Genomic DNA, 14,357 nt, shown 5'->3' with positions numbered 1-14,357 from the left:
GTAATAATATTTATTTGTAAAAGGGTACTATTACAATATTAAAAATAAAGGAAAGGCAAAAGAAAATACAAAAATGTAGTCGCCTAAATGGGTCTTTTTATCGATCAAACTTCTATATAGAAGATTAGAAGTAGATGCAAAAAGTAAATAAATTTGGAAAAAAAAGAACAACTATCATTATAAATTATTATGACGATGTGATAAGAGAAGTAAGAATTGTTTGTGATAAGAAAATCAATATTGTTGGAATTGGTACCTAGCTCAAAAGCAGTTGAACTGGTTTTTTCTTAATTTGATGTACCTATATACATCAGAATCTCAAGCAAGAGGTCTCGTTGGATTCGTCTCGTCGAGCTCTTGAATTTAGACTCAAATTTTGTCCAAAACCGATTCTGTATGAATGAGTTATTACAAAATTAGTTTGGTATGGGTCCCATTAACTCTAAATCGGGATTTTGAGTTAGTACCACATTTATGATGGAGGAAATGTTTTATATCCTTATATAGAATCTTCCATATATTTATGGTATGTTGGTTGAAATGGAAAGGTGTTTCGTGTGGTTTGCACCACGCAAACCACGCACACGCGGCGTGGGCGCTTAGGGTGCTTTAGAGGCGCACGTACTTTGCATCGTCGCTCCTCGCGACTGGAGCCTTTGATTTTACGGTCATAGATTTGATCCGACGGTCAGGATGAGTGGCGCCCTTAAGATAGATCCGTTGATGATCTAACGGTAAGCATTCAAGGCACGAGATCTTGATAGATCCGTTGAGATCTGACGGTCAAGATGGCACCCGAAAACTAGTCAATATGACTGTTGGGAAGCATCTATTTGTCTATAGGCACCTGTCAGAAGTGTCACTAATACTTCTATAAATACCAAACAGAATCCAGCAAACAAAACACGAAAATTTTAGCATTCAACGTTAAGAGCATTTAGAGTTTAAGTAGTCACTTGCATCTGGTTCTTACTGCTTGTTTGAAGTACGCACGCTTTCAGAAAAGACGAAGTACTCTTAGTCGTCATATTGAAAGGTATAGCCGTTGTATCCTGTGAGACAAACATCTAACTGGTTTTAGTACTAATACCAGGGTGTTCACTGTCTTAAGGAAAGAGACAACTCGACTCGGCTTTCTCTCTCTAACCTTCTAATCAATTTCTTTTTTTTATATTAGTTTTCTTTTTAATCTATTCCAAAAGAACAGTAATATTTTCCAGACTTAAAGTTGTCTCCGAATTTATTTCAGAAAGACACTCTAAAGTGTATCTTTGTTTTTACTAAAACGGAAAGACCAGATTCTTTGTTTTTTCAAATACCAGAGAAACAACATGTATGTGCTAAATAAACAGAAATCTTTTACAGAACATAAATGAGGGTAAGTAATTCCACAGTCATAATTGTCTATCTATACATTTATCTGACATGAACATTAAAAATAAAACTATGAAAAAAACAATGCAAAAAACTACAAATACAATATTATGAGTGTGAAGACACCTATCTGTTGAGTTGTACTTGTGATAAACATGACATATAAGATGGTGGGAAAATCCAGCAAGGAATCTTTAAAAATAATTGAGTTTGCCAAAGAAAATAAAAGTACAAGATAAACTATAGCTTAAACAATGTTTTTGTTGAATGACGTTGGGAGAAGTGCTTCTTGTTGTCAAAATGTGAAGTGGGTCCTTTAGACCTTTACTTCTAATATTCTTGTTAAGTAGTCCATTACCAATCAATTACATTCCATTAGTTTGAAAGAGATTTTCACGCAGGTGGTTGTGGATGAGGTTGAAGTAATAAGTGTTAAAATAACCTAATTAACTTGTTTAGGAATATGAAGATAAACGATGTGAATGTAAAAACAGAGACACCAAAATTATTTAACGTAGCAAAAAAACTCCTCCAAGATAGAATGTAAAAAACCACGGGACTTTGTCTAGAAATCTTCCACTATAATGATAATAATGAGTTACACAATTCTTCCCTAAAGCAATGGGGATTAACCAATTCTTCAAGATGTGTAGAAACACTCTTCGATAACAACTCTTCACCGAAACTGTGGTGGATAAACTAAACAGAGAAATAGAAATCTCTGACTTCTTAGGATTTGAACAAATCCTAGATTACTAAAGCCTGAAGAAGATAATCACAAACTAAATTGCTTCAGAAGATTAATAATCTTCTTTTCTTCAAACCAATATTCTTATCTTTCAATCACTCTTGAAAGATCCAGTTCAGAAATCTCTCTTTCTCTGACTTCTCTTTGTTCTGAAAGTTGTGATTAATCTCTTCCCTTTCATTTACTTTTATAATGATAAATAGGGAGGTTACCAATAGAAATAGGAATTTCTTTTTAGTTTCTATTTTTCCCCCAATAAGGAATAAGGGAAGTGCTATTTCAACTAGGAGTCCTTTTATTATAAGGAGGGATACCAACAAACCCCATCCCGACTTATGAAGAGGGACCTACAATCCCTAAACCTACAACACTGCTACATAGCTCATGCTTGCCTTTGGGTAATGGTTTTGCATATCTGAACCATTATCGTCAGACTGGATTTTCTCGATTTTCAACACATTTTCTTCAAGAACATCTTGGATCAACTGGTATCTAACATTTGTATGCTTAGACTTGGAATGGAAACTGAAATTCTTACTGAGGTGGATTGCACTCTGACTATCACAATGAATAACAGAATTATCTTGTTTCATACCAAGTTCTTCTAACAGTCTCTTCATCCATAACATCTCCTTGCAACATTCTGTAATGACAATATATTCTGCCTCTGTCGTAGATAAAGCTACACACTTCTGTAATTTAGATTGCCATGACACTGCTCCCCCTGAAAATGTAAATAGGTAGCCTGATGTGGACCTTTTGGAATTTACATCTCCTGCCATGTCTGCATCTGTGTAACCGACTAATACTGCCTTATCATTACCAAAATATATACCAGCTTTAGACGTACCTCTAAGATACTTCAGAATCCACTTCACTGCTAACCAATGTTCTTTTCCTGGATTGGCAAGAAATCTGCTTACTACTCCAACTGCAGATGCAACGTCTGGTCTCGTACACACCATTGCATACATCAAGCTTCCTACAACTAAAGCATAAGGAATTTTCTCCATTTTTTCTTTCTCACTAGTTGATAGACACTGATCACGCGTCAACTTAAAGTGACTGGCTAATTGACAACTCACTGGTTTTGTCTTGTCTATATTGAACCTTTCTAGAACCTTCTCAATGTATCTTTCTTGTGATAGCCAAAGTTTTTCAGTTTTCCTATCACGTGAGATATGCATGCCACGAATTTGTTTTGCTGGACCCAAGTCTTTCATATCGAAATACTTGTTTAGTTCTTTCTTTAACCTGTTAATTTTGTTAGCATCCTGACAACAATTAACATATCATCAACATAAAGCAGAAGTATAATCAAATCTCCATTAGAAAATTTATGAACGAAAACACAATGATCTGAAGTCGTCCTGTGATACCCTTGATCCTTCATGAATGAATCAATCTTTTTGTACCACTGTCTTGGTGCTTGTTTCAACCCATATAAACTATTCTCTAGCTTACAAACCAGCGTTCCTTACCTTTAACTTCAAACCATGTTGGTTGTTCCATATACACATCTTCCTCCAAGTCACCATAAAGGAAAACGGTCCTAACATTTAGTTGTTCAATTTCTAGGTTCATACTTGCAGCCAATCCCAACACTAACCGTATAGAGGACATCTTCACCACCGGGGAGAAAATCTCATCAAAATCAATACCCTTCTTCTGCCCAAATCCTTTCACCACTAGGCGTGCCTTGTACCGTGCTTGTGAATTTATTTCTTCGGTCTTGATTTTGAACACCCACTTATTTTTAAGAATGTTTTTGTTTTTAGGTTTTTCAACCAACTTAAATGTGTTGTTCTTATGCAAGGATTCAATCTTATCTTGCATAGCTTTCAACCACTCCTTGTGCACATCATCTAGGGCTTCTTCATAACACTGTGAATCTCCACTATCTGTAACCATCACATACTCATGTCGAGGATACTTGGTAGATGGTGCTCTCTCTAGTCGATCTTCTCAATTCATCTGGTGGTTCATGTTGAACTTCCATTCCTTGCTCAACATCATCACCCATAGGAACATCTTCATGAGCTTCATCTTCATGATTTTGTTCTTCACCTGCATTATCATGCTTACCCTTAGAAGAGATATGTGGATCTAGATCAATGAGATCATTACTATGATTCCCATTTTTCTCAACTTTTCTGAAGTCCTCAATAGTTTGATCTTCACGAAAAGACTACATCTTTACTTCTAATAATTTTCTTATCGACTGGATCCCATAACCTGTATCCGAGTTTTTCATCTGCATACCCTAAAAAAGATGCATTGCTTGTCTTCATCAAGCTTTGCTCTTTGATCTTTAGGTATATGCACAAAAGCCCTGCAACCAAACACCCTTAGGCGTTCATAACTAGCTTCTTTCCCAGTCCACATTCTCTCAGCTACATCTCTATCTAATGGTGTTGAAGGTGATAAATTGATCAAATAACAAGCAGTACACATTGCCTCACCTCAGAAGCTTTTAGGCAGCTTAGCTTCTGAGAGCATACATCTGATCCTCTCCACAATAGTGCGATTCATGCGTTCTGCTACACCATTTTGTTGTGGAGTTTTTGGAACTGTCTGTTCATGTCAAATACCATGGGTTTTGCGATACTCTTCAAACGACCCGATGTATTCTCCTCCATTGTCAGTGCGGATGCACTTCAATGGTTTTCCTGTCTCTCGTTCAACCATGTTGTGGAAATTCTTAAAAGTTCTAAGTACCTGATCTTTGGTCTTTATGGCATATGCCCAAACTTTCCTGGAAGCATAATCTATAAAAGTAACAAAATACAAAGCACCACCAAGTGTTTTGACCTTTAAAGGTCCACAAACGTCAGAATAAACAAGCTCCAAAACACGGGATTTTCTTTTAGATGCATTCCTTTGAAAAGAAACTCTATGTTGCTTACCTACTAAACAATGACACCAAGTGTTTAAATTTATACATTATATGTTCGGTAAGTCTTGTCATTTAGCAAGGATTTGGAGTCCCTTTTCGCTCATATGCCCGAGTCTTCTATGCCAAAGATCAGTGGAAGAATTTTTTTCAACTGCATTCAATTCTCCTTTACACAGTTTTGCTTGAGTCATGTATAAAGTACAACACTTCTTCCCTCTTGCTATCACCATTGACCCTTTAGTGAGCTTCCACTTTCCATCACCAAAGTGCATGTGATACCCTTCATCATCTAATACTCCGATAGAGATTAGGTTATATCGAAGATCTGGTATATGCCTTACATTATTAAGAATCAATGTACTCCCTGTGTTTGTCTCAATTTTCACTTCTCCAATTCCTATGATTTTTGAGAAACCTAAGTTTCCCATCCTGACTTTGTCAATGTCAGCAGTTCTGTAAGATTTATAGAAATCGTTACATGGAATAGCATGATACGAAGCACCTGAGTCAACCAACCATGTTGTTTCTAGTTCTAACTCAGTCATACTTAAGCAAGTGTCTTCACAACCTGAGAGTGAGATAATGTCATCACCTGATGCAACTGCTGCAACATTATCTTGTTTTTCATCATCCTTTTTATTTTCCTTCTTTGGTTTCTTGCATTCACTCTTGTAATGACTCATTTTTCACAACCAAAACATTTAATTTCTTTTTTTGGGTTTCATCTTCCCCTTGACTTATCACGGTTATGAGGTTTTCTACTTTTACCTCTCCCTCGTCTTTCTGTAACAAGTGCAACTGAATGAGACTCGTCTGACGATGATTTCCTTCTTGTTTCTTCATTCAACAAATTACATGTTACGTGATTCATATGCATTATGCCATCAGGAGCAGAATTGCTATAAGACACCACAAATGTCTCCCAACTATCTAGTAAAAAATTTAGAAGAAGTAAGGCATGCAACTCATCATCCAAAACTAACTTCATTGTAGAAAGCTGATTTACTAGACTTTTCATCTCATTCAAGTGTTAGCAATTGAGGTTCCTTCTTTATATTGTAATTTTCCTAGCTTACTGAACAAATAAGCCTTTTTGACAACTGCCTTCTGATCATATAGTTCTTCTAATTTCCTCCATAGACTAAAAGCAGAAGTCTTCATCGATATATGATGAAAAATACTGGGTTCTACCCATTGTTGAATAAACCCAACAACCTTTCGAGCTAACACCTTCCTGTCTTCTTCATCCATCTTTATCGGTTTTGTACCGTGATTTTCCATGGGTGCAGCTAGGTCTTTGCAGTATAACAAATCTTTCATTTTTGCTTTCCACATCAAATAGTTTTCTCTATCTAAATTTCTGACAAATAAATCTAACCTGAGCTCTGGAACCACTTGTTAGGAAAAAATAATCTAATTAACTTGTTCAGGAATATGAAGATAAACGATGTGAATGTAAAAGCATAGACACCAAAATTATTTAACGTGGCAAAAAATCCCTCCAAGATAGAAGGTAAGAAACCACGGGATCTAGTCTATAAATCTTCCACTATAATAATAATAATAATGGGTTACACAATTTTTTCCTAAAGCAATAGGGGATTAACCAATTCTTCAAGATGTGTAGAAACACTCTTGGATAACAACTCTTGACCAAAATTATGATGGATAAACTAAACAAAGAAATAGAAATCTCTTACTTCTTAGGATTTGAACAAATCCTAGATTACTAGAGGCCGAAGAAGATAACTACAAACTAAATTGCTTCACAAGATTAATAATCTTCTTTTCTTCAAACCAATATTCTTCTCTTTCAATCTCTCTTGAAAGATCCACTTCAGAAATCTATCTTTCTCTGAATTCTCTTTGTTCTGAAAGTTGTAAATAATAATCTCTTCCCTTTCATTCCCTTTTATAATGATAAATAGGGAGGTTTACCAATAGAAATAGGAATTCCTTTCTAGGCTTGAAAAAAATAGAAGTTTCTATTTTTTTCTCCAAATAAGGAATAAGGGAAATCCAACTAAGAGTCCTTTTATTAGAAAGAGGGACCCCAACAATAAGCTTTTTTTTTATTCACTAATTTTAGTTATCACATTATTTTTTATCTTTTTGTGAGACAATTCTTGCACACAAATGTATACTTTCATGATATAGATTTAGATTTTGTGTCTAATGGATGGATAAACACATCCAACTTGAACATATTCACTCTACTACCAATCTACTAATATTTTGTTGTTTATGTTGATTGTACTTTTTTTTTTGTTGAAAATTACTGATTGTACTATAGCTACGAGGTTTCACGATCTAAGCGATATTTTCCTTTTTAATTGATAGATCAATGCTATTTTTCGTGTAATAAAGTGGAAAGGAAACAAGTTGATTGAAGGAAAAATGGTCCTAAAATCTATTTCATGTTATAATACGGACAATTAATCTTGGCTCGGCCAATATAGGCGATTGGTTTTAATTCCTTAGATTAGTTTGAGTTTGAACTAAAATTATTGAGAAAAACGGTAACAAGTGGAGAGTCCAAAATTATCTGCATGTGAAATCCCATTACTTCTCGTGATGCATAATAAATGTTCATAAAGTATTATGAACTATCACAATGCATTATGATAAAATCTTATTTTGTTTCTCGTTATAATGTTTTGTGAATAGAAATAACATGTCATGGACAAGCACAACACAATAGACTTGTTCATAATACATTATGAGCGAAAAATATATTCGGAGTAGTGTATCAAAATAAATATGTCATTTCCATTTATGTTTAACAAGCTTTATAATGCTTTGAATATCAAGGTAAGATTGTATCATTGGTTCATCAATAATGTCATTTCCAGCAAAAGAGAGATCAGATCGAGAAAGAAATCGAATATATCATCATCTGATTAAGTTTCATTCGTAGTTTCTCCCTATAAAACAAGAACTTGTACATGTATCAATATCAAGTTCATTTCCGTTTGATGAATCGGTTTGTTCATTTATAGTGGAGTATTGCATTAATAATCTTTAGAAGGATAGTTTCACAAAATTTTGTTTCCCTCCTAATCGAAACAATTATATTTGCTCTTTGAGTTTTTTCCTAGAAAACTTGTAATTTTCTTAATACATTATTACCTATCATACTATCTAGATGTTTGTTCGTAATTTTCAAGGTGTCATTTTTCCCTCGCGTCATGTAGAAAAAAGGAGAAGAAAAAAACTTGGTTTTTCGTCGTTTTAAACCTCTGATATATTTATCTGAGTGAGGATCTCCCGTCCATTTTCTGGCTAAGTGATGAATTTATAACGCAAGCCAGGTCGATTGAAGCATATTAATATGAATTTTCAATCTTCCAACTTCATGCTATAAAAAAGAAGTAACTTAATTTGTTATAGTCTAACTGATATTTAAGTTAAAGTTGAACAAATAGACCACTACCAACAAATTTTTTAAATTTAAGAACTTACAAATTTCAATGCAAATATTAACAATAAAAAAATATTTGTCAACAAAAGAAAACAAAAACAAAAAAAATATATAATGTGGATGAATAATAAATATAATATATAATATACAGAAAAATATTACAACCAGACGCGTTTTATGTAATTTAATTAAACATCATATTCTTTCAACAACAAATAAAAATTGAAAATCAAACTCTTCAGCTTTTGTTCTAGCGTCGCCACGTTACTCGAGTGGGTAAGTTACAATTATGCATTTATTCTATCAATGAACGTGCTGAGAAAATCTCATGTTAAGTACATTTCTACGTTATAGAATGTTCATGTTGCACTCGAATCTAACAAATAGATCCTTATATAACACACCACTTTAAATGATGAATCGTTCGATGGCGATGTAGGACGTTAATTATGGATATCTGACAATTGTATTCATATTCTGAGTTCGTTTAAGTTATTTTTACCTTGACATTTCTTATATAATTGGCGACGAGATTGCATCTTTTTCTCTCTTGAAATATTATGGGTCTTTGACAGTTGACACACAAGTGGTACAACAAATATGAAATAGAGGAAATTGGGCTGGAGACCCAATTTTTTGTTTTTTTTTGTCAAAAAGACAAGTTATCATTTTTTCCTTCTAGGCACCATGAAAAGTTTGGAAATAGGCTTGAAGGACAATTCTAAAAATCCCTTAATTTTGTATACCTGAATTGACCTTTGTATAAAGGAAAATTTTAGAAACACCCTCAGATTTTCCAAAAACCCTCACATTTTATATAATCTTACTTCTTAGTTACTTATTTTGTTAGGGTTTGATTTTGCGAAGCTTTGCAAACTAGTTTGCGAACTGATTTGCAAACTGGTTTGCACTACTTTGCAAATTGGTTTGCAATATGGTTTGCCTTGCAGAGCTTTGCAAACTGATTTGCAAACTGATTTGCAAACTGATTTGCAAACTGGTTTGCAATCTGGTTTGCAATCTGGTTTGCCTTGCAAAGCTTTGCAAACTGATTTGCAAACTGGTTTGCACTAGTTTGCAATCTGGTTTGCCTTGCAAACTAGTTTGCACTGCTTTGCAAATTGGTTTGCAAACTGGTTTGCAAACTAGTTTGCAATAAGGTCAGTTTTGTCTTTTCCCTATATTAGATAATTTACAAAAATGCCACAGGGAGCTGAAGCCCATAAAAAATTGTCCAATCCTTTTTAACCAAAGGCCAAAGTTTTTAGGGAGTTTTGGCCAAATTTCCCAATAGAGGAAATAGTTCCTTTATTAGGGGGAAAAAACAGCTAAACGAATCCTTAATCCGAGGGGAGAATCTTTATGAACTATTTATTGCATATTATTTACACCTTATTTACACTTCATGATAGCCTTAAACTTCCAAGGATTAACTCGATAATTACCGGATAATTATTTAGAGGCGAAAGAAAGTCACGATCCATACCTACCAACCACTCTTGTTATCATTTCGGTCACGTCTTTTTAGGGTTTCCGTTGGTGATTTTCTTTTTGCAGAAATAAACCTTCAGATAAGAATTTTTAATGGCGCTGTAAAGAGATAACCAATTGAATTATCAGTAAACGACGAATTCTGGTGGACTTTTCAGCTTTTGAAGAGGTGTTTTAAGACGAATTTTGTGTTAGATAAGAACGATTATCGTCGACTAAATAAGTTGGCGATAATCAGAGCCATCGATAATCAGGGAGAAGAAGAAGAAGAAAAAGAGGAAAATTTATCTGAGAAGGGAAAGAGAGAGAGAGAGAGATAGTGGTAGAAAGGCTTTACCTTTTATACAAGGTTTGCTTCTTCATCTTATTTGATAATTTGGGTTTTGTTAGTTTGGGTTTTTTTCTGCCTCTTTAATTTTGTGTTTATGTTTGATTTTTAAGCTGTTTTGGTTGAAGATTTTAGTTTTATGGGTAAGATCTTGTAATGGGTTTCAAATTTTGGATACAATTTGCAATTTTTAGTATTTTTTTGGGGAAATTTTGATTATTGGCTTGTAATTTGGTGAGAAGTTCATCAGGAGCCAGAAAAATTTATATTTATTTTTGGTGGGTTATGGGGTTTGAGTGGTTTTTGGGTTTCTTAGTTTAAATTATCATTTTTGGGCCTTCTAATCCACTTCTTCAAATTGTGAATTTATTTTTGGACCACTTGTTTTTCAGATATTATTTGCAATTTGAAGTTCCTTATATTTCAAGTTTGATTGGGAGGTCTGAACTCAAAAATACTAAAATGACAATTGGAAGCCTTTCCCCTCCTAGACAAAAGAGGTCAAGAAAGAACAAACATGTTGTAGATGAGAATGCTCCTTTGTTGCCAAGGAAGCAAGATGAAGATGTTAGCTTTGATGAATTTGATGGAGCTTCCTATAGTGGAGCAGTCTTTAATTTATCAACCACCATTGTTGGTGCTGGAATTATGGCTTTACCAGCGACCATGAAGGTTTTGGGGCTTATCCCTGGGATTCTCATGATCATATTTACGGCGTTCTTAACAGAAGCGTCAATTGAGTTGTTGCTTAGGTTTAGCAGGGCAGGGAAATCGATTTCTTATGGAGGACTCATGGGAGAAGCCTTTGGAAAGATTGGGAGGATGGCATTGCAGATCTGTGTTGTCGTCAATAATGTTGGCGTGCTTATCGTTTACATGATTATAATTGGTATAGTAATTTCTATAGAACTGATATTTGTTGTTGCTTTTGCTTATTATTTTTCTTCAAACATCATTTGCTATGTTAGGGGTGCTTGCTTTAGTTTATTTATTAGAAACTTGATGTTGTTAACAGAAAAAGTTTGTGGTCTCTGTCGTAGTTATTTTGGGTATTAGCGATTAGTGTCAAATCTGTCGCCCTTGAATCCTTTCTTTTTCGGTTTCTTTAAGGTGATGTACTCTCCGGGACATCTTCAAGCGGGAAACATCACTCTGGTCTTCTCGAGGGATGGTTCGGTGTACATTGGTTGACTGGTCGATTCTTCGTGCTGCTTATTACTACTCTTGCTATATTTGCCCCATTAGCGTGCTTTAAGCGCGTAGGTAAGTTTCTTCCCTCTTACATGTGCTCTGAGTATATATTTACACTTGATTTTAATATCAGTGCTAGATCACATCAATCGCTTGTGTCTTCTATCGTTCTCCTACATTCTGTTTGTTTTCTTAGTTTGTTTACTGCTTTCTTAGTTGGTTTACTGCTTGTCTCCTTTAATTCTTAAGTTAAAAACTGTTAATGCTAATCATGGTTCAATTTCCACACAAGTTTCTACAATGAGACCTCGCCTAGCGTCGGGGTTGTTTAGAAATGGTTCTCTGTGGTTTATAGCTCGGTTCATGTATAAAGTAATATACCAGACGGGGAGGAAGTTGTTGGGCTCAACCTATGATGCTATAGATACATATGAGGACAACCAAAACCTTATACAATACATATATATATATATATATATATATATATATATATATATATATCCAGAACTTCCTTAACCAGATTATTTGTTAAAATTTGGTGGAAATTCTGAATACATTGCAATTGAACCTATGCTGTAGAGCAATCAATGTAGAGATCTTACATCTATTTACTTCTTCTGCAGATTCATTGAGATACACATCAGCCTTATCAGTTGCTCTAGCAGTTCTATTCGTTGTTATTACAGCGGGAATAACAATTGTGAAATTGATAAACGGAAGCATAGCAATGCCTCGATTATTTCCTGAGGTACCTGACATGGCAGCTGTTGGGAATCTTTTCACTGTGGTGCCCGTCCTTGTCACAGCTTATATCTGCCATTACAATGGTAAGAAATCAGTTTGTCTTTGTACTATGACCACCATTTCTAACATAGCAATATACCTGAGTAGGATAATTACGCATTTCATGAAATTTTGTCATGCTTGACAAAGGTTGCAGGATAATATTGGTTTAAATGATAATCTGTCCTATATTTTCATTTTCAATTGATACCCAGAGAAAAGGAAGAAATTTGGCTAAAGACCCAATTTCATGTTGGTCTTGGTTGAAAAGACATCAAAAAATTTAATAGCTTGGGCTTCCTATGGCAACCTGTTCATGCTATGTGTGAACTTGTGCCAACCGTACTCTAATGCTCCATCTGAACCTTATTTTGTGCCCAAAGTGTAAAAGAAACTGCTGGATCCTTTTTGACAAAAAAAATTTGGGTCGGTAGTTTTTGCCACTTCTCCCAGAAATGAAAGCATTTCTAAGATCTACTGCTACTTTCTTGCAGTGCACACAATAAACAACGAACTTGAAGACCCATCTCAGATACAATCAATTGTCCGGAGCTCACTTGGATTATGCTCAACTGTGTACATAACAACAAGCTTCTTTGGTTTCCTTCTATTTGGTGAATCAACCCTCGATGATGTGCTTGCCAACTTCGATTCCAATCTTGGCATCCCATACAGTTCATTCCTTAATGATGCTGTTCGTGTGAGCTATGCTCTCCACCTAATGCTCGTCTTTCCGATCATCTTCTTTGCCCTACGACTCAACTTAGATGGTCTCCTCTTTCCATCTGCACGCCGATTGTCTTTAGACAATATAAGATTTGCATTGATCAGCATTGGGCTCATTTCTATTGTTTTCGTTGGTGCAAATTTTATACCCAGTATCTGGGATGCTTTCCAGTTCACAGGAGCTACTGCTGCTGTTTGCATTGGGTTTATCTTTCCTGCTGCTGTTACCCTCAAGTGAGTTTGTTAATGAAGTTCATTTCGTATTATGGTATTGACCTGTATCAAATTGTTATGTCGGTGGCACATTGAAAAAACAGTACGATACCTTATCCTAAATATGGCAAACTGCAGTCTTAGGTTATACTCCGTAAGCACTTGAGGTACCCATAATATATATCCAGGGAATAACTACAGTAGCACTTTGTTTTTTTGACTTGTCTAACTCTGGCTGCCCTGAGTGTGAATCCGACTCTCTTCAGTCTGAATCTCAGTTGTCTGACCTGACTTGTTTTAGTCACGCGCACAATAATTGTTCCAAGTTATTTTAGACAATGGGCTCTTAATTTATACTTATTTTATATCTGACTCAAATAAACCCCAAAATATGCTTTGACTGCCCTAGTCAGCCATTTTGACGAGTCAGATAAAAAAAAGCGAACATTCTCAAAACTAGTAACATGATGGCTCCTATTTGTTCCGAAACTCTGATGTTCTTACCTGATTTTGTATTGCAAGTAATGAGAAACAACTGAGGTTCTTGAATATTGCTATGATAATTGATCTCTTCATGCCTGAAAATTTTCTTTTATGTGCTTGGATGTTCTAAATATTGTCTACTTTTTTTTTTGTTGAGGACAAATATTGTCTACTTATTAATGTCTTTTGATGTTCAGGGACACTCATGGCATTGCGACAAAGAAGGACAAGTTTTTGTGTATTTTCATGATTGTGCTTGCTGTTATATCAAACGCAATTGCCATCTACAGTGATGCCTATAAAATTTTCAAGAAAAACTCATCTCCAGTTGCTTAAACTTAAAGACACCTCCATGGCATTGATCCGATAGAACCAAAAGAGAGAGAATTGCTTTCTGGTGTACAGGTTCACAGTGAAAGATGAATATCGAAGTGTTAATACAGAAAGAAAGAGAGATTGAATTGTTTAGTTAATAAGAAGGTAAGCAGTAAACATATTAGTTTATTTGCTCAGCCTGTTTAAAGCATAAAACTAGCAATATTTGTCGGACTTTGTCGAATAGTCTACTTTTATTTCCCCTCCTTGTTGGAGGAGAAACTGTTGTAGTATTGTGAGATACGTGTGAAGTTCAGTGTTGTCCGGACGTGGAAAGTATATCTATATCTATATATATATACATATTCTGCTGGTAAAGAACATTTTT

The 14,357-nt window shown here is 34.9% G+C and overlaps 1 protein-coding gene across 1 annotated transcript; it reads left to right on the top strand.

Moving 5' to 3' along the window:
• Positions 1-9,692: 9,692 nt before the first annotated feature.
• Positions 9,693-14,347, top strand: LOC147548018 (amino acid transporter AVT6A-like). Its single transcript, XM_086666604.1, has 6 exons — positions 9,693-10,279; positions 10,651-11,147; positions 11,369-11,521; positions 12,073-12,276; positions 12,727-13,192; positions 13,852-14,347. Exons 2-6 carry the CDS (start codon positions 10,721-10,723, stop codon positions 13,988-13,990), a joined length of 1,389 nt encoding a protein of 462 aa, XP_086522730.1. The 5' UTR covers positions 9,693-10,279; positions 10,651-10,720; the 3' UTR covers positions 13,991-14,347.
• Positions 14,348-14,357: the final 10 nt, after the last annotated feature.

Source organism: Eschscholzia californica, unplaced genomic scaffold, assembly GCF_041429995.1.
Source record: "Eschscholzia californica isolate CP2 unplaced genomic scaffold, dmEscCali1.0.p SCAF_3, whole genome shotgun sequence".
NCBI classification, from domain to species: domain Eukaryota; kingdom Viridiplantae; phylum Streptophyta; class Magnoliopsida; order Ranunculales; family Papaveraceae; genus Eschscholzia; species Eschscholzia californica.
The sequence above is the reverse complement of the archived record's forward strand: the minus strand, read 5'-3'. Positions and strand labels throughout refer to the sequence as shown.

Excerpts from the sequence above, each read along its gene's own strand:
- LOC147548018 (XM_086666604.1), top strand. The coding sequence starts at position 10,721 with ATGACAATTGGAAGCCTTTCCCCTCCTAGACAAAAGAGGTCAAGAAAG. Across the intron at positions 11,148-11,368 it reads CGTTTACATGATTATAATTG|GTGATGTACTCTCCGGGACA; the intron begins GTATAGTAATTT and ends GGTTTCTTTAAG. Across the intron at positions 12,277-12,726 it reads TTATATCTGCCATTACAATG|TGCACACAATAAACAACGAA; the intron begins GTAAGAAATCAG and ends ACTTTCTTGCAG.